The sequence below is a fragment of the Lepus europaeus genome, chromosome 1, assembly GCF_033115175.1.
Source record: "Lepus europaeus isolate LE1 chromosome 1, mLepTim1.pri, whole genome shotgun sequence".
Classification (NCBI taxonomy): Eukaryota; Metazoa; Chordata; class Mammalia; order Lagomorpha; family Leporidae; genus Lepus; species Lepus europaeus.
Genome location: NC_084827.1, coordinates 47,676,668 through 47,699,606, shown reverse-complemented (window position 1 = coordinate 47,699,606; position 22,939 = coordinate 47,676,668). Strand labels below are relative to the sequence as shown.

General features: G+C 45.1%; 1 protein-coding gene across 1 annotated transcript in view; it reads right to left on the bottom strand.

Moving 5' to 3' along the window:
• Window positions 1-7,114: 7,114 nt before the first annotated feature.
• The window catches only part of PRKAR2B (protein kinase cAMP-dependent type II regulatory subunit beta), a 126,566-nt gene continuing 110,741 nt past the window's right edge, over window positions 7,115-22,939 (bottom strand). Inside the window, exons 7-11 of the mRNA XM_062216826.1 lie at window positions 16,605-16,706; window positions 14,787-14,861; window positions 12,335-12,400; window positions 12,060-12,198; window positions 7,115-9,429 (exon numbers count right to left, since the gene is read on the bottom strand). Coding sequence (XP_062072810.1) covers window positions 9,296-9,429; window positions 12,060-12,198; window positions 12,335-12,400; window positions 14,787-14,861; window positions 16,605-16,706 — 516 coding nt within the window. The 3' untranslated portion in view covers window positions 7,115-9,295. The remainder of the gene's footprint in view (window positions 9,430-12,059; window positions 12,199-12,334; window positions 12,401-14,786; window positions 14,862-16,604; window positions 16,707-22,939) is intronic.

The window sequence follows — 22,939 nt, the reverse complement described above, 5'->3', positions numbered from 1 at the left end:
TTTACATAGGTAAATTACACTTCTTGAACTAAAACAGACGGAATAACAGATTTTATCTGTCCTTCGGATGCTTCCATGATAAAGCTGGCACTAAAAATCAGTTTCGTCAAATAACACCTTCTGTTGGGTAGTGTAGGCATGATATACCTACACAGACACATGCACACTCAAAGTCTGTGCCCAAATATGTCAGACACTGTCATCTCAAAACGTCTTCTTAGCAGTTTGTAAAATTCTGTTGTCATGAAAATCAAGTTCTAATTTGTTAAAAATGGTAGAAAAAAATTAGATCAGTCCTATTTAGAAGTGAAATTAAGTAACATATTTCCTCTGACTCCACAAAATCTGGCACACCAGTGATTACTTTGCTAGGCTAAGAAATAAGATGTTCAAGCTTTACAGCCGGCGCCGTGGCTCAGTAGGCTAATCCTCCGCCTTGCGGCGCAGGCACACCAGGTTTTAGTCCCGGTCGGGGCACCGATCCTGTCCCGGTTGCCCCTCTTCCAGGCCAGCTCTCTGCTGTGGCCAGGGAGTGCAGTGGAGGATGGCCCAAGTGCTTGGGCCCTGCACCCCAGGGGAGACCAGGATAAGTACCTGGCTCCTGCCATTGGATCAGCGCGGTGCGCCGGCCGCGGCGCGCCTACCGCTGCAGCCATTGGAGGGTGAACCAACAGCAAAGGAAGACCTTTCTCTCTGTCTCTCTCACTGTCCACTCTGCCTGTCAAAAATTAAAAAAAAAAAAAAAAGAAAAGATGTTCAAGCACATGGAATTTGCCTGACTATTGAGAATATCGGTCTTCAAATTGTCTAAACAAAGGAAGTCACTCAAGTACAAAAATTAGGAAATAGAGTACATGTATAGTCTACAACATTAAACACCCAAACTTTTTATTTAGTTCCTTGGTAGACTATTTGAATACTCACAAATATCCTTCAGAGTAGCTGACTGTAATTTGAAACGAGTGAATTTTATAATTAACTTAGTTCAAAGTACTCAGGTAAACTCAAGTTGTAATAAGGTGCCTAGGCGCTAATGAGGGCCATTTTAGAACTTAGTCATTAGTATGTGTCCCTTATGCTTGTAATTCCTGATGCAACTGAAGGTCTAGATTTTGCTCAGATGTCTATAAAGCAAGAACTTGCTTCAGTGGCTGACAAGGGGGTGTCTGAAGACTAACTATTAGGAAGAGGAAGGAAGGAATGATTGCTGGGTTTCTGGCTTGGGTAATGGTGGTATACTGATCTTGGAGAGAACGGGCACCAGCCAGAGGGCAAAGCATACGCTTTCTTTGCGGGCCCAAATGTTGAGTACAGGGTCCCATGGGCAGCTGCAACTCTGATAGCTTTCAGGAGATCCAAGTCTAGAGGAAAACCCTGGGTGTCCTTAGCCATAGAGGCTCTATATCCTTGACGGCTCAGCTGCCCTGCAAATGTTGTGGTGGAGTTGCCCAAAGTGCTGGTAATAAAAATGTATTTGGAGAAGGCAATAAATCTGCTTCATTTCGCTTCCCATTGGTAAAAGCAAGCTCAGTGGGGCTGATGCTGTGGCATAGCAGTTAAAGCTGTCACCTGCAGCGCCAGCATCCCACATAGGCATCCCACTTCCCATCCAGCTCCCTGCTGATGTGCCTAGGAAACCATCAGAAGATGGCCCAACACCCACATGGGAGACCTGGAAGAGACTCCTGGCTCTTGGCTTCCAATTGGCCCAGCTCTGGCCAGTTGCAGCCAATTGGGGAGTGAACCAGCAGATGGAAGACCTCTCTTTCTCTCTGCCTCTCCTCTCTCTGTGTAACTCTTTCAAATAAATAAATAAATAAATCTTTAAAAAAAAAAAAAAAAGCAAGCTCAAATGACTGTTCTCATGCCCTTCATTAGAATGTCTAGAGTTGAGAATTCCTGTTACCTGGTCTGTTTCACAGAAACCCCCACATAAATATTTTATTCTCGCATGTACTTGGTATCCTAGGCTCTTCTTTGATTGGTGGTAGTCAAAATTATCACATTTTAGGAACAGTTAAGCTGACATAGAACAATTACAATTGTCAGAGTACTATGGATACAGTTTCATCACGCAGTGCTGTGCCTTCTCATGTTACACTGTCCCTTCCCCATTGCTCACCATCTCTTACACATTTTTTGTCTGGTCCATAAGAAGCAATCAGTTGTACATAGATGACTTTTGAACAAAAGAATGAACAGTGACCAAGGAAAGTGACAATATGAATTTCCTAAAATACAGTTGTACAGTATACTCTAATGCTCCATGTCATATGCCTTTTCAAAATAAATTCCATCTTAGCTTCTCACATTAAAATAATTTTGTTTTCATTCTATTTGAAAGGCAGAAAAATGAAGGGAGATCTTTCACCCACTGGCTCACTCCCGAAATGCCCATCAACAGTCAGGGCTGGGTCAGATCGAAGCCAGGAGCTTGGAACTCAGTCTGGGTCTTCCATGTAGATAGCAGGGACCAAGTATCTGAGCTGTCATCTGTTGCCTCCCAGAGTGCACGTAACCATGAGGCCGGATCAGAAGCGCAGGAGCCAGGACTCAGTCCAGACAGGGAGCAGACTTCTTAACTACCATTTTGAACTCTGATTTTGTTCAACAACTTTCACGTGCTGTAGGCATCACTTCCTCTATATAGTCATTACAGGTCGAGCATCCCTAATCCGGAAATCCAAAATGCCCTGAAATCTGAATTTCCAGAATACAGATGCTCACCTGGAAAAGTCTATGTGGCTATTTCAAAATCCAAAAAAACTCTGAAATCTGAAAAGCTTCTGTCCTAAGCATTCCAAATATTCAACCTGTACTATTATTAGAGAACAGGCTTCCTCTTCCAGCTACAAACTATGATAAGCATTACTCATTTTTGTCTTCCCCACTGAGCCAGTTACACAAAGATGTTTTTCTAATTATGACACTTCAACTCCTTCTAATTACATAGTACACCATGACGCACCACAGCAATAAAATGTGGACTATGTTCATCAAAATTTTAAGATCAGCTTTAAAGAGCAATTACGAGCAAAAAAAATTGCCACTGATACTTCTGTGCTGAGTACCTCTCCTAAAATAATGAAAACCTCATTTGGCCTTTGTAAAGGTCATTTGTTTAGATTTCAAGAATATAGTCGTCATAAGAGAGGTATACTTCTATTAAACATCAGCCTTTGGTCTACAACAGGCAGTAAAGTTCCAGAGATATAGAGTTTACTCTTGCCTTCCTCAGCAGGATCTGGGAAGGTTTCCGATCAGGAAGAGATGGAAAAGCAGCAGTTAGAAGGGACTTTACCCAAGGTTCTGACCCAAGATTTAGCTCAGATCTCACACTCTCAATGGCTCTGCATTATCAACTTTTTGGAATTAAAGCAAAAATATTTAGGATATCACGTCTAGTCTGTTGCAAGCAAGTCAGGGTTTCTTTTATTATTTCAGAGTTTATTTACAACTCTTCCTTTTGTGCCTGGAGCAAAAAGTCAGTTTTTGTTTTTCCAGTTTAAGGCAGACTGCATTTACGTGCTATAAGGAACCAGTTATGATTGGCACCAACACAACATTATTTCGTGTGTACATATCTTGCCACAGATCTTTGTATTGGGGAATTGGAAGACTGGAGTAATGGCTACAGTCTGAGAAAAGCCAAGTCCCTTGTAGATGGCATTCCATTTTTATGATGTAATTACTTCTGTCTCATACATCATTGCCATCTTCCCATATATAGATGATACAAGCTTCAGGATTTCCTAGGAAATTGTAGATTTACAAATTGAGGAGCACAAAAACGCAAAAGGCAATTTCTTCCTTCCTGACAAAATTATCTGACATTCAGGATCAGTGTTGTGGCACAGTGAGCTAAGGTGCTGTGATACCCATTCCATATTAGGGCACCTATTCTAGTCCTGGCTGCTCCAGCTCCCATCCAGCTCCCTGCCACTGGCCTGAGGAAGGTAGCGGACGATGGCCCAAATGCTTCGGCCCCTGCAGCCCACTTGGGAGACCCGGTTAAATCTCCTGGCCCTAGTCTGGCCCAGCTCTGGCCATTGTGGCCATCTGGGGAGTGAACCAATGGATGGAAACTTGCGCTCTCTCTCTCTCTCTTTCTCTCCCTTTCTCTGTGTAACTCTCTCAAATAAGCAAGTCTTAAAAAATTATTAGATTCTCAACATCAAGCTGAATCTCACACTATTTAATTTTAGAAAGCAGCATTCTTTGTAGTGGTTATTTCGTAGGGGTTAACTTTTTTTTAAAGATTTATTTATGTATTTGAAAGGCAGAGTTAGAAGGAGAGAGCTTCCATCCACTGGTTCACTCCCCAGATTGCTGCAACAACCCACTTGTGCCAGGCTGAAGCCAGTAGCTAGGGGCTTCTTCCAGGTCTCCCATATGGGTACAGGGGGGCCCAAGTACTTGGGCCACCTTCTGCTGCTTTCCCGGGCATATTAGCAGAGAGCTGGAAGTGGAACAGCTGGGACTCAAACTGCTGCCTTTATGGGATGCTGGCACTGTAGGCCATGGCTTTAACCCTCTGCGCCACAGGGCTGGACCCAAGTGTTAACATTTTATTTAGATACTATAATCTCCTTTCCAGCTATTTAACAAAGCCTTGGGTTAGTACAGATCTACTGCTAATCCCCTTTAATCTACACAGTATTAATTTTCTATAAGAACAACAAAGATCATCTAAACTTTGTTAGAAATACCACTTTCTTAAGAAAGGAAAAATCACATCCATATTTTTAAAAGATGCCTTGGCATGGAAAGCCAAGACACTGTAGCAAAAAATGACCTAAACCAAAGATCTCTGTGAGATCCCAGTGGAAAGAAAGGGCCATCAAAGAAGGAAGTAGCTTTCTCTGAAGGGAGGAGAGACCTTCGACTTTGATTAATGGCCTTGTCTAAATAAGGTCAGTTTGTGAACTCAAAAGAGGCTTCCAAAGCCTTGGCAGCTCATGACAAGAGCCTCGGGTGATTACTGACGTCTTAAGTGTCAATTGTTAAATCAACAACAGGAGTCACTGTGCACTTGCTCCCCATGTAGGATCTCTGTCCTTAATGTGTCATATTATGAGAATTCACGGTAAAAATAGTCTTCAAACAGTATTTTATACTTTGTGTGTCTGTGTGGGTGCAATCTGTTGAAATCTTTAGTATATACTAAGTTGATCTTCTGTATATAGATAATTAAAAATGAATCTTAATGAAGAATGGGATGGGAGATAGAGTAGGAGATGGGATGGTTTGTGCATGGGAGGGTGATTATGAGGGGGAAAACTGCTATAATCCAGAAGTTGTACTTTAAAAATTTATTTTTATTAAAGTTTTCTTAAAAATAAAAAGATGCCTTGGAGCATAAAAAGAACTCAGCACTAAAATCATACACATTTCAATAAAACCTAAAATCCCTTGCTTCATGTCCTGTTTCACTTGCAGCATTTTTACACATTTTAAATGGTCAGCTAGGTGGGGCAGTTTTACTATTCTTACCCAAGTATATTCCCCCTGGACAGTATGTTAAAACGTATGTACTAAGCCCTAATTCATATTGGTATGCAAGAAACACACATACTCCTTTATGTTTACTTAAGACAAACAATGGCAAGCACTTTTGTTTTCTGGAAAGAATTCCTAACCCCTTTCCTAGCCACACCTATCCATCAGGACCGGGCTGGATGGGGCCAGCATTGTGGCACCATGAGTTAAGTCACTACCTGCATACTGAGGTGCTGGTTTGAGTCCCAATCCACTTCCAATCCAGCTTCCTGCTAATGCGCCTGGGAAGGCAGTGGAAGATGGCCCAAGTATCTGGGCCCCTGCCACCCATGTGGGAAACCTGGATGGAGCTCCTGGTTTCTTGCTTCAATCTGGCCCAGACCTGACTTTTGCAGTCATTTGTGGGATGAACCAGTGGACAGATCTATTTCTCTCTCTCCCTCTCTCTGCCTTATGAAATAAATAAATAAATCTGGGCCGGCGCCGCGGCTCACTAGGCTAATCCTCCGCCTTGCGGCGCCGGCACACCAGGTTCTAGTCCCGATCAGGGCACTGATCCTGTCCCGGTTGCCCCTCTTCCAGGCCAGCTCTCTGCTGTGGCCAGGGAGTGCAGTGGAGGATGGCCCAAGTGCTTGGGCTCTGCACCCCATGGCAGACCAGGAGAAGCACCTGGCTCCTGCCATCGGATCAGCGCGGTGCGCCAGCCGCAGCGCGCCTACCGCAGTGACCATTGGAGGGTGAACCAACGGCAAAAGGAAGACCTTTCTCTCTGTCTCTCTCTCTGTCCACTCTGCCTGTCAATAAATAAATAAATAAATAAATAAAATAAAAATAAATAAATAAATCTGAACAACAACAAAAAACGTAATCAGGAAACATTTTTTTTTTAAGATTTATTTATTTGAAAGGCAGAGTTAGAGAGAGAGGAGGAAAGACAGAAAGATATCTTCTTTTTTGTTTTTTTTTTTTAAAGATTTATTTATTTATTTGAAAGAGTTACATAAAGGAGAGGCAGAGAGAGGTCTTCCATCCACTGTTTCATTCCCCAGTTGGCTGCAACAGCCGGAGCTGTGTCGATCCGAAGCCAGGAGCCAGGTGCTTCTTCCAGGTCTCCCACGCAGGTGCAGGGTCCCAAGGACTTGGGCCATCTTCTACTGCTATCCCAGGCCATAGCAGAGAGCTGGATTGGAAGTGGGGCAGCCGGGTCTCGAACCGGCGCCCATATGGGATGCCGGTGCTTCAGGCCAGGGCATTAACCCACTGCGCTACAGGGCTGGCCCCAGAGGTATCTTCTATCCGCTTGTTCACTCCCTAAATGGCTGCAAATGTGGGAGCTGCACCAAGCCAAAGGCAGGAGCCAGGAGCTTTTTCTGGGTCTCCCACATGGGTGGCAGGGCCCAAGCATTTAGACCATTCTCTACTGCTTTCCCAGGCTGTTAGCAGGGAGCTGGATTCGAAGTGAATCAACGCCCATCTGGGATGTGGACGCGGCAGGCCGTTGCTTAACCTGCTATGCCATGGAGGCAGCCCAGAGAGTGGTCTTGAATGAAACAGAATTCCCAAATGGTAAGGATTCGTGGTGAGTGATGAAATAATGACATCCACAAGTCAAAATGGAGCTACTTTAATTAGGCAATATTATACATAAATTCCCTAGTTAGCCAAATTTATTTATTGACTGCAACCTGCAATACACCACAATTATTTCTCTCAAGTATTACCAAGAGTTAAAAATTTAAAAAAAACAACCCATTGCCGTACAAAAACATACTTGCTGTGTTAGGCCCTGGGGGTTATTAGCTAACGCATGTCCGTCTCCTTCATGCTTTTCAATGCATTATGTCCTACGTAAATCATATTAAAGAAATAAGCAAAAGATATTAAAAACAGTAATTCATGTATTTTATTATAAAAGTGTGCTTTATTATAAGGAAAATTTAAATATAACCAACAATACTGAAAATAATGTAACTGGCTTTTATAGCCTTCGTCAGAGTTCTTTATTAAACAGGCATTTGTTTGCTGTTCCATGAATAGTTAACAATCAGCTTATGCAACAAAAGAGATAACTTGAAAAAGTGAATAAAGTTAAGAATACGGAACGATGAACCAGGAATGTGAGCTCTTTGTTTTTAACAGACACGTCTTTTAAAATAAATTCTGAAATCAAAAACGAGTCACGTAGAAAGTTCTCTTTTCCTACAAGAAGTCGTCACAAAAATGTCAAACAGCATTCTAAAATGTTAAAACGTGGCTGAAGTTATACTTCACGTACTTTTTACACTTCTTATATATACATTACCCAACTTAACATTCTGACCGTGTTTTCATACGCAAGTCAGACCGTACACATTCTCTAATAGGACCACATAGCCACGAAAGAATTTTACCCATGTACAGATTCTTTTGAAACACATTTCCCAAAATGGAATTGCTCATTTAAAAGCAAACAACTGGCTAGAATTAATGTCCCTAGCCATCAGGGTCATGAGGCCCAAAAATCATGGCAGAGTATGGTGCTTTGGTTGAATATGATAAAATCCATCTCACGTGGCAGTGTAATAAGCACATCGATGATCAATGAAAACCTATCAGGTTGGAGTTCATGCTGCACCTGTAACTACCAAATCTACATGGAAGCACATGGCAAGGCCTGAGGATTTATTCTGTGTGGGCAGAGGCTCCTTTCATCATCATGGCTAGTCTTGCTCACACAAATTTCTTTCCCCCACTTTAGAGGAATTCTTAAGGGGGGGAAAAAAGACTTCACCGGCTGCTGAGCTGCTGAGCTCATGGGCTGGCAAACAGGCACTGAGAGCAGGTGTTTGCCAAGGACTGTTACACAGGCCCTGTGAAGAACAACAGCTACCTGTGGCCAGGCTCAGAAAACCCCAACATATGTGTGGTGTAGGTAGGTTTTCTTTTTTAAGTATTAGATCTTAGGATTTTAGAAGATAAAGTCAGATTTAATAAGATTAGCTAAAAAAAAAAACCCTTCGGGACATCAAATGTCAAAACCACATTCTAAAGAACGTGGAGAACTGCAAAATGAAAAAAAAAAAAAAAAAAGATATGCTGGATGAAAAGAATGAATTCATGATTTCCAATCTAAAAAAAAAAAATTCTTCAATTACCATATGATAAATTGTCAGTCCTTAAAACCACTGGAATATGTAGGCTACTGACATCACATCAAAGAAGTCAAACTGTACTTTATTGCAAAATATAAAAAGTTTTAAAATTGCATATGATGTTGTATACCATTTCACCAACAGGCCAAGGCCAGCACATAACCTATCAAGCCAGAGAGCTTTAAAACAAGAATGATGACAATGTTACTATACAGAATGAGTTATAAAGGGAACGTGAAGCCAGGCCTCACAGCATGGCTCCTGCCAAGGTCCCTCTCACACGGGCACAGTCTTATATGACATCATGAAGAAGTCAAAACACGTATCTTCCATGGTAACATTTTAATTATCTTCTTAAACACACATACTTTTAATATATTACAATCATTTGAATAAATCTCTCAAATAATTTTGTGGAGTAGAAAGTCATTTTACCAATATGTTGGTTTTTTTTTGTTTTTTGTTTTTTATGAACTACTCTTTAGAAAGTGATGTTAAAGCCTACTGACTATTAGGTCACTACGGTGTACTGATACGTCATAAATGTAAAAAAACAAACCTGAAACCACATAAAATGCTTGGCATCTAGACAAACACACCCTCAGTGGACTAACCACCACTGTGTCACTTTGTCACTATAGGTCTTCTCGCTCCATACTTCCGCTTCATGCAGTAGGTTCCACAATATCCATGTTTGTTCCAAACAGCGCCACTAACTGCTCTTCATACGTGGCTATGTTCCTTTTCATGATCTCCATGCAAGGTCCCAAGAGCCTCTCAAACGCCTGCACATCCATGGCTAAGGAAGGGGAAGAGTAAATGACAAATCAAACATCTCCAAGTCATGTCTAACGTCCATTCTGCGTCTATTGGGAATGCACTGGTGTTTCTGGGCAAACAGTGTAAAAGACAAGACAAAGCATGCAGAAACGTTCTGCTTCGAAAAAGCAGCAGCCCTGGCCTCCCTGGGTCACATCACTGGTCCCCTTGGGGTGTGATGTGCAGGGCTGGCTGTGGGGAGGTGTCTGGACCAAGCTGAGAACAGAATAAGGGACACACCTTGGGACTTTGAAATATAAATGTGGCTGTTGCCAACTTGGTATTATGGATCCCTCAGAGGGGGCCAGGGAGGGTTTCCTACCCTGATTTCTCAGGGCTTACCATGCTGTGTTGTGAAGATCAAAACGTTCCCTTCCACAATTTTTACATTTTTGTTTTTTAATTTCAAAGGCAGAGTTATAGAGAGAGGAAGAGACAGAGAAAGATCTTCAATCGGCTGGTTCACGCCCAAAATGGTTGCAAGGACCAGGACTAGGTATTTCTACCATAGAAATACTGATTAGAATGCATCTCTTTTGCTTTTCCAAATTGCAGGGGTTAAAAAAAAGGGGCAACATTTACAAAAGTAGGGTAAATGCACATCCTTGCACTGCCAGTAGCATGTAAATAGGTACAAAGAAAACAGAGCTGGGAATACATATCAAAAGTCATTAGGGGCAAAAAACTCCTCTGAAAACTACTTCTAGGGGCTGGGGCTGTGGCGTAGTGGGCTAAGCCTCTGCCTGAGGCACTGGCATCCCACATGGGTGCCAGTCTGTATCCCAGCTGCTCCTCTTCTGACCCAGCTCTCTGCGATGGCCTGGGAAAACAGTGGAAGACTGCCCAAGTTCTTGGGCCTCTGCACCAGCATGGAAGGCCATAAAGAAGTACCTGGCTCCTGGCTTCGGATTGGCTCAGCTCTAGCCATTGCCGCTATTTGGGGGAGTGAAACAGCAGATGGAAGACCTCTCTCTCTATTTCTCCTTCTCTCTGTCTATAACTCTACCTCTCAAATAAATAAATAAAATCTTAAAAAAAAATTCTAAGGAAACATTCTATATATAGAAAAGACTTCTATGTACCAAAATACGCTCCAAAAAAAAATCAGCCAAAACTCACAAATTATGAACCAGTGGAGACTGACTAAATAATTTATCCTGTGCATAAATAATTTATCTAATAGAAGATTAACATCTGAGGCAATAAAATCAGAAATTCCTAAGTTATAATTAATGAAAAAAGCAGTTTGCAAAATTATTTAAGAGCAGAAAACCAGAGCTGGGGACCGGCAGCCAGTGCCGTGGTATAGTGAGTAAAGCCGTCGCCTGCAATGCCAGCATCCCATATGGCCGCTGGTTCAAGTCCTGGCTGCTCTTCTTCCAATTCATCTCTCCGCTAATGGCCTGGCAGTAGAAGATGGCCCAAGTCCTTGGGACCCTGCACCCAGTGGGAGGCCTGGAAGAAGTACCTGGCTCCCAGCTTCAAAGATGGGCTCCCAGCCCATCTTTAGCTGCTGTGGCCATTTGGGAGTGAACCAGCAGATGGAAGATATCTCTCTTGTCTCTATCTCTCCCTCTCTCTAACTCTGCCTTCTGAATAAAATAAATAAATCTTTAAAAAAAAAGAACAGAAAACCTATGCAGATAAAAAAGCACAATTGGTAACAGCAGAAATCTCAGTGGGGGTGATGCTGTGTGTGATTCTTAGTTTTTCCTGCATTTTATTTCTTAGGCTTTCTTTAATATGAATGTAATTTGTTATAAAAAAAATTTAACAGAACTGCACTCATGTCACCTTCCACTGTCTAATAGCTCCACTCAGGAAAATTGCCTGTCAGTTTCTAATTGTCTTCTCTTCTAAGTATATCACTTGACTAATACACTTACTTAAAGCCTTTTAAAATTGACTTCTCTAAGATAGTTAATTTTTGGGGTCTTTGCAAATCCTAAAAACACCACAACTCAGTTTACCTTCTTAAGTGGTGGAGCACAGAGTGGCTAATTAGTATGGAATCTGTTTTTGTAAAGAAAATGCCCTCGGAGAGCCACCTCCCAAACTGTATTTTATATTCATACAGGCATTTCTCATATTTTATATTCATACAGGCATTTCTCACATCTAAAATCCCAGACACAGAGGTTTCCCACGGAAGCCGGCATTTCTGCCAGGCCACTCTGGTAGGAGAAAGTAACAGGCAACACGTAGCTGTGCCCTGGCACACATGAGCGGAGGTTCTTGGGCCTGGCCCGAGATCGCGATGACACCGTGAAAATACTACGGAGCCTCCTCTTTTGAGGGGCAAAGCGTAGGCTGTTTATCTGACAGGTCAGGGAGAAGGCTTGGTGCGTGGGATGCTTCTTTGGATTGCTTAACAGGAGATGTTCGTTCATGCATGTACGAAAGAACAAAACACACTTGGATGAGAAAACTGTCAATGAAGAACAACTGCCCCCACGGATGGATTTTCACAGGGTGCAGTGGGTTCTAAAACCCTGCTGCATTTTGTGGGGACCACACAGCTTGGAGAGGCGATAAATAAGGGTCTGAACAAGACGAATGCAGACAGGGCCGCCTGCACCCCGAGGAGGCTGCTGCGGCCGCCATCCCTACCCAGGCATTTGACGGTCCCGATGGCGTGCGCCGAGGCTGCTCGAGGCTTGTTCGTCACCAGGGCGAGCTCTCCGAAGTACTGCCCCCGGGAGCAGCGGGCGATTTCCACGGCGCCGTTCTCTTCCACTTCGGACTTGCCCTGCCAAGGCGATCAGAAATATTTCTACTTGGCTTATGGAAGACACAAGTGAGCCTTGGTCTACACATCAAAAACTCTACTACGTTCCTGCTGATCCGTGGATTTTTAGGACTCGGGTGGGGGCAGGGGAGCTTACCTTTCTCTTCATGGTAATTTTCACCTCTCCAGATTCTACAATGAAAAAAGAATCCGCCAGATCTCCCTATCGGAATAAAACAACAGAACCAGGGGTGAACATGCACATGGGTGTGACAGATCCCCCACAGGTTCCCGACCCCACGGACACAGGCCATCTATTTCTAAACTGACACTGCACAAATGACAATTACACATTGTTTCATTCGACAAAGTATTTGAAGTACTTGTCTCTCTACCGCAAGGGTTTCTGGGAAAAGTCACGGGACCAATGGCTGCGGCAGCCCGGCCTGGCTGACAGCACACGTGGTGACAAGTGCAGCCCTGATTCCCAATGACGCCTCCTGAATTGAACAGTACACAAGGGAAGCTGGTGTTGCGGTGTAGTGGGTAAAGCCGCTGCCAAGACACCAGCATCCCACCTGGGTGCAGGTTTGAGTCTCCACTGCTCTGCTTCCAATCCAGCTCTCTGCTATGGCCTGGGAAAGCAGCAGAAGATGGTCCAAGTGCTTGGGCCCCTGCACCTGTGTGGGAGACCTAGAAGAAGCTCCTGGATCCTGACTTCAGACTGGCCCAGCCCTGGCCATTGCAGCCCTTTGGGGAGTGAGCCAGCAGATGGAAGACAGCTCTCTCTACAACTCTGCCTTTCAAATAAATAAATCTTTTCTTAAAAAAGTACACAATGGAAGATAGTAACACAGACATGGAGTTTTCTGGGCCTCTTAAAGTGATTCTAGAGAAATTCAGATATTCCAGAAATTGTTAGTACAATGCAAAGAGTAAGTATCAGATCATGTGAGAAAAATAAATGTTGAAGCAGTGGGCGTTTGGCCTAGTAGTTAAGAGGTCTGCCTCCTCACTGGAGTAGGGGCCTGTTTTCCGTAACTGGCTCCAGCCCCGACTCCAGCTTCCCGCTAATGTAGCCCCTGAGAGGCAGGGGTGAGGGCTCAGGAACTGGGTTCCTGCCACCCATCTGGGAGGCCTGGATTGTATTCCAGGTCCCTGGCTCCAGTCCCAGCCTGGTACCTGCCCATCGCGTGCATCCGGGGGATGAACCAATGGATGGTAACTCTCTGTCTCTCAAATAAATAAAAATTAAAATCAATGTTGAATCTAGATTTCTAGAATATAGTGCGGATATGTATGTTTACGAATGCTTAGAAGACAACTAATGTCTTTAGAAAACTTTAATAAGCCCTAAATATAGCATATCTCTTTCCTTTCTGTAGGTTTTCATAAGAGCTTCATGTTACATGTTCGAGTGTCTTGAATCCTAACAGGGCTGTTACTCTGTGTACTAGTGTGTTTGTTTCTAAAACATGCTCTCAGTGTACGTCAACCTGACAGATCTGAGGAAGGTCTGTGGATTGTGCCAGTGTCCACTTCCCAGCCTCGACACCGAGAGCTGTGACGCAAGATGCCCTGGAGAAACTGGGTGAGGAGTACATGGGCTCTGGCAGCAGTATTTTTGCAACTTCTTATGAATTTATAATTATCGAAAAGCAACTTCATTACAAAGCATTTACACACCGCTCTCTGTTCTTTGTCATTTACCAGCGCAACGACCTTAGCCTGCTTCTTCAGTCTGACTCTGTCTCTTCCCAGTCCCTGGCTGTCCAAATCCATGTGTACATGGGAGAGGGAGATTGACTGCAAGACTTATGTGTTTATTTGCCTTCTAAACACAGTGATCTTGCCTCAGTCACACAGACCGGGGATCCTGTTTCACTCGTGAAGTGAGAGGCAGTATTTCAAACTGCAGTACGCTGCTGTGATACAACACTTACAGAATCTATTAAAGATCCGTTTCAATCATTTGCTCAGTGCTTACAAAACACAACTGAAAATAAAGAAGTATCATTTGCATGCCTTACCTGCCAACTTCAAATCCTTTCACGAACCCAGCCTTTTGGTAGCCCAGTTCTAACCGTGGCGTTTAAGAGCAGCGTTTGAGAAAAGCGCTAGGGGTTAAAGGACACACTGGACGCCATGTGGTGCCTGGAAGTCAATCACTGGGTGAATGTGATGAGGGCGCGGCCTCAGGAGGTGGCACCGTGACCTGGCCACACCCAACTTTACAGTGTCCTCCTAGGTACCTTCCCAGCCTCACTGACCTCATGGGACACACCCCTTGCTTCTCATTTACAAACTAACGACACCTTACTCTTCCTATGTATGTGAACTTCATGCCAGGTACCAATACCACATTATGGAGAAAGCCATTTGGTGGTTTCGTACATATTCATTAGGAGTTAATTATATAAACAAAAATATTCAAACAGCTCAACAGCTGCAAACTGACCCTTTTTTTAACGAGTCATTTGGTAGGAAGAATATTCACTTTAACCGGTCACTGCACACTCACTATGGAAACATATGACAAGTTTATCAACATTCACAATGTGTCGAAACTTGCAGCATGACCTGGAGCTGAATTATAGATGCTACTCTACCTGAGCAATGATCTGTTCTCCATCGTTGTATACTTTGGTGCCAATCACATCTACCACTTTTAGGCGTTCAGAAACCTATACAGAGAGAGAGAGAGAGAGAGAGAGAGAGAGAGAGAGAGAGAGAGAGAGAAAGACACTATTAGACAGAAACAGACCAGGCACTCTTTCCACAGTGCAGGTTAAACACCAGCAGCCTACAGGCCAAATGTGTCAAACTATGTGTGCATCACAGGGACTTGTTATATTAATTAACTGCTAGCACTGGAGAAATCAATGTTTCATGAAAATTCCAACTCCCAGCTTTTCTTGAGAAATCAAAGGACTCAGCACCACTCAGCCTGGTTTGCCACCTGGCAGCAGCATGGAACCAATGCAACATAAAACCACAGCTGTTTCTGAAGCTGGAACACGTGTTCTCCAATCCGCCCAAGGCCCTTCCTGGCTTGGCTTTCTTTAAGATCCTCGCCTCCCTCCGAAGGCACTGGGTTTCCAGCCCCTGGTCTATTTTTATTTGAAGAGCCCTGGCGCTGGAGGCCAGCTGCCCAGCCTGTGTTCTGAGCTCTGCCAGCCCCGCAGAGCCACGAGGAAGGAGGGCCACTAGTTTCGACGTTTGCCCTTCGATAAGACGCTGTGGGTGCACAGCTAAGTCCCTCTTTAATTACTCTCCATGTAGTTCACAGGGGAGACTAAAATGAGTTTAATGACCAACTGAAAGTGAAGTTGAAGGTTTGGAGTTATGACTACCCACTTTCTCCTGAGTCTCTACCCTCGAAGATGGAAATTGAACAACTGGCCCCACTGAGAAGACATCTGAGGGGGATGAGGGCCTGATGCAGGGCCGTGTGGGAGGACATGAGAGACAGTCAGCCTGTGCAAAGGCCCTGCAGTACTGGAGGGCCAGGCATGCCAGGTGACCTGCAGGCAGCCAGCATGTCCAGATCAGGATGCCGAGGGCGGGGTAGAAGGATCCGGGGTCAGGGTGGGTACAGGACAGGGCACGGGCCAGACTGTGCAGGGCCTCAGAGGCCTTGGGAGGAGGGTCTTAGACAGGAGTGCCATCGTCTGGACTGCAGCAAGCCAGGCGAGTGGTGAGGATAGCACAGAGGGTGACGGTGGAGAAACCAGGAAACGAGCAGATGCTGAAGACAGGGCGAAGATCGGGCGGACCAGACAGGAGGGCGCGGGCGGGGAGCACGCGGGAGTCAGCAGGAGCACCGGGGCTCCTGGCCTGCAGGCTGGAAGGACGCGCAGGGTCGTCATGTGCAGGATGGTGGAGAGACAGGGGGAGGAGGAGACTCCGCATGGTTAGGTCTGAGGCACAACACCGGGCAGCACAGTGTACATCTGCAGTCAGATGAATGAGTCTGGTAACACAAGGAGGCTATCAGTGTATGGCCCGTGCTTGAAAGTCATGGGATTCTGACACACACGAAGGGAGTAGGAAAAGAGACCAAGGCCGACACAGGCCTGTCAGGAAGAGAGAAGAAGCAAGGAGGCCTGTGAGGCCAGTCGGTGCGTGGACCTCACCTCCCTGATCCTCACATGCAGTGGCTCGTACCTCCAGGTACATGTTTATGCTAAGCCTGCTACTACACACACACAGAGATCCGCTACAGATGGTGGCCAGCAGCACATCACTTATAAATAACAAACACACATAGTTATGGGTGGTAAAAGAAATAGCGATGACAACTAACACCATTTGATTGCTTCAAATGAAAATGTATTTTTTTCTTACTCAAAGAAACTTTTCCATAGACTCAGAAATCCCTAAGACAGAAGTCTGAAAGTAAGATGAAAGTATTAGCACGTATTTACCTCCAGGGATTTGAGGAATGGCAGTGACTCGATAAAGCTTTCATACATTTTCCTCTTTTTGGCATTATTTTTCACAATTATCCTCCTGAAGGTTACCCTGTCCTGGAGGCGGAATATGCAAGAGAAAGAGAGTTAAAATTTATGGAGGAAAACATGTGTGACCAAACCGTTTTATTTTATTCCCTGGAAGGCATGGCCAATAGGAGGAGAAGCTGAAATAAAAGATTAACCTCGTTATACTCTTAATGCAACTCACTTTGTGTTTTGAGTTCTTCAAGCACAACAAATAATACAGAACCATATAAAATGTCACTTCCATGTTTGAGAGAAGAATGCACTGGCTGACTTACTGCTAACAAAGTCTGACCAACGTATCGAGCTGTACCCACAAGGGGGTGCTGTCACACTGTTTTTGAAAAAGACACAGTTCTCAGCACTGCCGATGGCGCCCCTAGTGGCCGCAAGATCACTTTGGAGCGACATGACCAGTGCTTGTATAACCAAAAGGAAACAGAACAGGAATCTTGGGGAACATTCCTTGCAAGGATTTTTTGTTGTTGTTATTTTTTTTTAATATTAAGAAATCCTGAAACATGTTATACTCATCATCCTTTTTCATACCCACATGATGTCAGAATTTTCTTTTTGAAATGTGAAGGCTCAGGGAACTGACAACTTTCTTAAGGTCTAATTCCACAGTTTATCACGTTGATAGTCTAACATGTTCCTATTTATGTCTGTATTACATGACCTCAAAAACTTGGAAATGAACAGGAATCAGGGATATTTTTAAGCATGACAGCTTAAAAAATGATTCTCCTAAAAGTTTATTTTAGAAAAATTACCATATTATTCTAATTCTTAAATAAAAACTCCTAGGGGCAGGCATTGTGACACAGCAGGTTAAGTCACTGCTTGGGACTCTCAGGTCCTAGATGGAGTGCTGATGTGAGCCCTGGCTACCCTGCCTCTGGTGCAGTTTCCTACTAATGCACCAGAAGCAGCAGATAATGGCCCAAGTGCTTGGGCCCATACCACCCACGTGGGAGACCTGGATGGAGCTCCTGGCTCCTGGCTTTGGCCTGGGACAGCCCCAGCTTGTTATAGGCATTCAGAGAGTGAACCAGCTGATGGAAGGCCTCTCTTCCCTCTCTTTCTCTGTCACTCTGCCTTTCAAGAAAATTAAAATAAAGAAATGAACTCTGAAAAAAACCCCTATAATTACACTGGATTGGCATTCGTTGATACATGATTATAACATTTTATTCAAATAAAGATTAGGATAAGCTATTTTTTAACATTTATTTATTTATTTAAAAGAGTTACTATGGGGGGGGGGGTGAGGAATGGGGCTGCAGGGGGGAAAGAGACCTGCAACAAGCAAGTCTGCGCCAGGTCAAAGCCAGGAACATGGAACTCCATCTGGGCAGCTCACATGGGTGGCAGAGGTCAATGCCCTTGGGCCTTCTTCTACTGCCATCCCAGATGCATTAACATGGAGGTGGATCAAAAGTGGAGCAGCCAGCACTTGAATCAGCGCTCATAGGAGATACTAGAATCGCAGGCAGCAGGTTAACCCACTATGCCACAAGGCTGGCCCCAGGGTAAGTTATTTAATTAATAAATTATGATGCCAACACGTTAAGGCTCCATTTGAATGAACTAGTGCAGTGGGGAAAGATTGCACTGCAGGGGCGAGTCTGCAGGTGCCCCTCCCTGGTTCTCAGGCTGACATCCTAGCTCTCACGTGACTGTATTACACAGTGCGGGTCTTGGGGAGGTGATTAGATCAGGGGTGTTGAGTCTTCATGAATGACAGTGATGCTCTAATAATAAAATAGGCCCCACAGTGATGCTTGGTTCCTTTCGCCAAATGAGGCCACAGTGAGACGATGGCCCTCTATGAAGCAGGAAGTGGGCCTTCAACCAGACACACTCTCCCAGCACCCTGATGGCTGCTTCTCAGGCTCCAGAACCAAGAAATGGATGCATGTGGCTTAGCACCTCGTCCATGACAGTTTCTTAACATGCAGCCCAAACAGACTAAGAAGCTCAGAAATAAACAACTCATTCCCCAAGTTACTTTACTACCATGTTGGCACTGCTTATAACTGAATTGGTACTCTTAATGGCATTAAGGAGACAAGAAAGTTTATAAGCTAATTTTACAAACATACTGAAATTATTTCCAAGCCAGGTTCTGCTTTGGAATCAGCTATAGTTATTTTTTTAATTTTTAAAATTATTTATTGGCCGGCGCCGTGGCTCAACAGGCTAATCCTCCACCTTGCGGTGCCGGCACACTGGGTTCTAGTCCCGGTCAGGGCGCCAGATTCTGTCCCGGTTGCCCCTCTTCCAGGCCAGCTCTCTGCTATGGCCCGGGAAGGCAGTGGAGGATGGCCTAAGTCCTTGGGCCCTGCACCCGCATGGGAGACCAGGAAAAGCACCTGGCTCCTGGCTTTAGATCAGCGCGACGCGCCGGCCGCAGCAGCCATTGGAGGGTGAACCAACGGCAAAAGGAAGACCTTTCTCTCTGTTTCTCTCTCTCTCACTGTCCACTCTGCCTGTCAAAAAAAAATTCTTATTTACTTATTTTTTAAAGATTTATTTATTTGAAAGGCGGAGTTACAGAGAGGCAGAGAGAGAGAGAGAGAGAGAGAGAGAGAGAGAGAGAATATTTTCCATCTGCTGGTTCATTCCTCAAATTCCTGCAACAAGCAGGAGCTGGGCCGATCTGAAGCCTGGAGCCAGGACCCAGGAGCTTCTTCCAGGTCTCCCACACAGGCACAAGGGCCCAAGAACTTAAACCATCTTCTGCTGCTTTCTTAGGCACATCAGCAGGGAGCTAGACAGGAAGTGGAGCAGCCAGGACTCCAATTAGTGCCCATATGGGATGTGGGCACTGCAGGCACTAGTCCCTAATTTTATTTTATTTTTTTTATAGGTAGAATTACACAGAAAGAGGGAGAGACAGAGCAAGAGATCTTCTATCTGCTGGTTCACTCCCCAATTGGCTGCAACAGCCAGGGCCAGGCCAGGCCAGGCCAAAGCCAGGAGCCCGGAGCTTCCTCCAGGTCTCCCACATGGGTGCAGGGGCCCAAACATCTGGGCCATCCTCCATTGGTTTTCCCAGGCACATTAGCAGGGAGCTGGATTGGAAATGGAGCAGCCAAGATTCGAACCAGTACCCATATGGGATGCCAGCATCATAGGTGGAGGCTTAACCTGCCAGCCCCAGCAATAGCTGTTTAAAAAAAGAGATTTCTCAGAACCCAGACTTTAATGACTCAAAATTTCTGCATGTTGGGATCAGTAATCGATATTTCATAAAAGCTCCCCCAAGTGATTCTGACATTTAATCAGGCTTGGGAACCAGGTACTGCAAACTAGAGCAGATTCAAAATAGCCTGGCAGTTCAGCAGCACCCCCCTTCACACCCACTGTGGCACACAAAGTTCAGAGAGTCCAATTTCAAATGCTTTTACCCCAGTCATTTCAATAATTGCCTTTCTGAATCATCAGCGGTCATATAGATCAGGAAATCTCCCATGGCTAACAGTGACCAAATACATTATTTATAGAGCTACACTATTCTGTACCGGATTTTTCTCTTGGGACTTGAGTATCATCACACCTGCACCCATAAGGCAGAGCTCCAAGCTGTTGACCTTAAAGTTTTCTTTCCCACTCGATTTTCCCAAAGAAGGGGCTGAGTAAGTTGCTCTTGGAAAGCTGGTGTGATGGACAGGCGTTGGAAACAGTAGTAAGGCCCGGCCTGGGAAACCCAATCCCCATACCAGAGCGCCTGGGTTCGTGTCTCAGCTCCGCTCCTGTTTCCAGGTTCCTGCCAAAGCAGACCCTGAACAACAGCAGGCAGTGACGCGAGCGCATGGGTCCCTGCTACCACGTGGGACGCGTGGACTGAGTTCCAGGCTCCTGGCTTCGGCCTGGCCCTGTCCCAGCTGTTGCAGGCATTTGGGGAGTGAACTAGTGGATGGAAGCTCTCTCTGTGTTCGCCTCTGTCTTTCAAATAAAAATAAATATACACTTGATCTTAGCCAAAAGGCTGAGAAGCGATAAAATAAATAAATAAAAAGCAAAGCAGGCTTGAGGGGGTGGGCATTTGGTCTAGTGACTGAAATGTGCTCTCCCACACTGGAGGGCCTGGGTTCAAGTACTGGCTCGGTTACCAACATGGCTCACTACTAATGTGTACACTGGGAGGCAGCAGGTGGCGGCTCAAATAATTGGGTTCCTGCAACCCACATACAAGACCTAGATTGGGGTATTGGTTTTCAGGTTAGTCCCTGCCATTGCAGGGTTTGGGGAGTAAACCAATAGTAGATGGGACATCTCTCTCTCCCCCATTCTCTCTCTCTCAAAAAAAAAAAAAAAATAAAGCTTCAAAATATTAAGCAGCTCTGTGAATTATTCTACTTTTGGAAAAAAAAAACAGTTACTATATTTGTACTCCAATGTGATTGACAGTCCAACTTTTAGAAAGTTTAATAAAAAGTCCAGACTATTAAACTTCTTTGACAATTTTTCTTGAGTGCTTAAATGTTATACACCTGAGAAATTCTCAGCCTTGTGCCTGAAGAAGGTTTCCACAAAGGCTGAACAGTGTCAGTATCTAGGAGGCCAAGGGACAACACACCCGCTCCAGCCCCCAGGGTGTGTGAGGGGGGCTCCGCCCCTCCTGTGGGACCTCCTGACCCTGGCTGGCTAGCAGCACTACCAGGAGGACTGACTGCTTACACTATCCCTCCCCTACAGTCACACAGGCCATAGGACATGCGAGATGCATGCCCCGCCCGCCCCGGACTCTGACGACAGGCAGACAATGCTGGGGAGCCAGGTCTGCTCTTGCGGGGAGGTTGTTCTTGGCTGGCCTTGGGGACTCACATCTCTACAGGCCTGTGGCGCTTCAGATGGCGACTTCCTGCCACCTGCAGCAGTTCCAGTTGTTCCCCTACACCTTAAAAAAGTGACTCATCACATGTTTAATCAGCACAGTAACTGCCTGGTGCTTAGAAAAAAAGAAATGTGAGCTGTCTCGTTTCTCAGATCAAGAGGTATTTTTATCCACTGAATCCACTTCGGAGTCAAATGCCGAGTTGAAGGATGTGTAACTTCTGTAATGCAGAGGTCTCTGGAAATGAGATTATTAACAGATTTCATACCAATCCAGCTTTGTCTTACACAAAAGGGTTTGAAAGAAATGACCTCATAAATGCACAGCAAAACTATAGAGTGGGGACAGATGCTTCGGCATGGCAGTTAAGACATCCCATCCATCAGTGCCCATGTCTGAGACCTGGCTCTGCTCCTTATTCTGGCTCCCTGCTAATATGCACCCTGGGAGGTAGCAAATGATGGCTCAAGTACTTGGGTCCCTGCCACCCAAGTAGGAGATGCAGATGGAAGATGTATATGTCTTTTCTCTCTCTCTCTCTCTCTCTCTCTCTCTCTCTCTCCCTCCCTCCCTCCCTCCCTCTGTGCCTCTCAAAAAAACAAAAACAGAGCACGGCACTGTGGCACAGCAGGTACAGCTGCCGCCTGCAGTGCTGGAATCCCCTATGGGCGCTGGTTCAAGCTCCAGCTGCTCTACTTCCAATCCAGCTCTCTGTTATGGCCTGTGAAGGCAGGGGAATATGTCCCAAGTCCCTGGGCCCCTGCACCTGGTAGAAGACCCGGAAGAAGCACCAGGTTTCTGGCTTCAGATCAGCCCATCTCTGGCCGTTGCAGCCATTTGGTGAGGGAAGTAGTGGTTGGAAGACCTTTCTCTCTCTCTGTCTCTGCCTCTCTGTAACTCTACCTAAATAAATGAAGAAATCTTTAAAAAGGGAGTGGGGGGCAGAACCATAGTATAGTGAGCTAAGCTTCCACTTGTGGTGCCAGCATCCTAAACAGGTACCAGTATGTGTCCAGGTTGCTCCTCTTCCAATCCAGCTCCCTGCTATGGCCTGGGAAAGCAGTGGAAGATGGCCCAAGTGCCTTGGCCCCTGCACCTGCAGGGGAAACCAGAAGAAGCTCCTGGCTCCTGGCTTCGAATTGGCCCAGCTCTGGCTGTTGTGGCCACTTGGGGAGTGAACCAGTAGATGGAAGATCTTTCTCTCTGTCTCTTGCTCTGTAACTCTACCTCTCAAATAAATAAATAAAATCTTAAAAACAAAAACTACGGGGCAGGCTGTTTTCAACAATTTATTATGAAGTGTAAACACTTCCTTAAATTGATGCTGCTGAAAGTAAGGTCTGAGACCAGCCAACAGGCATCTCTCCGGGGCTTATAGAAATGCAGACGTGCAGGCCACAGCCCAGACCCGCTGCGGAGC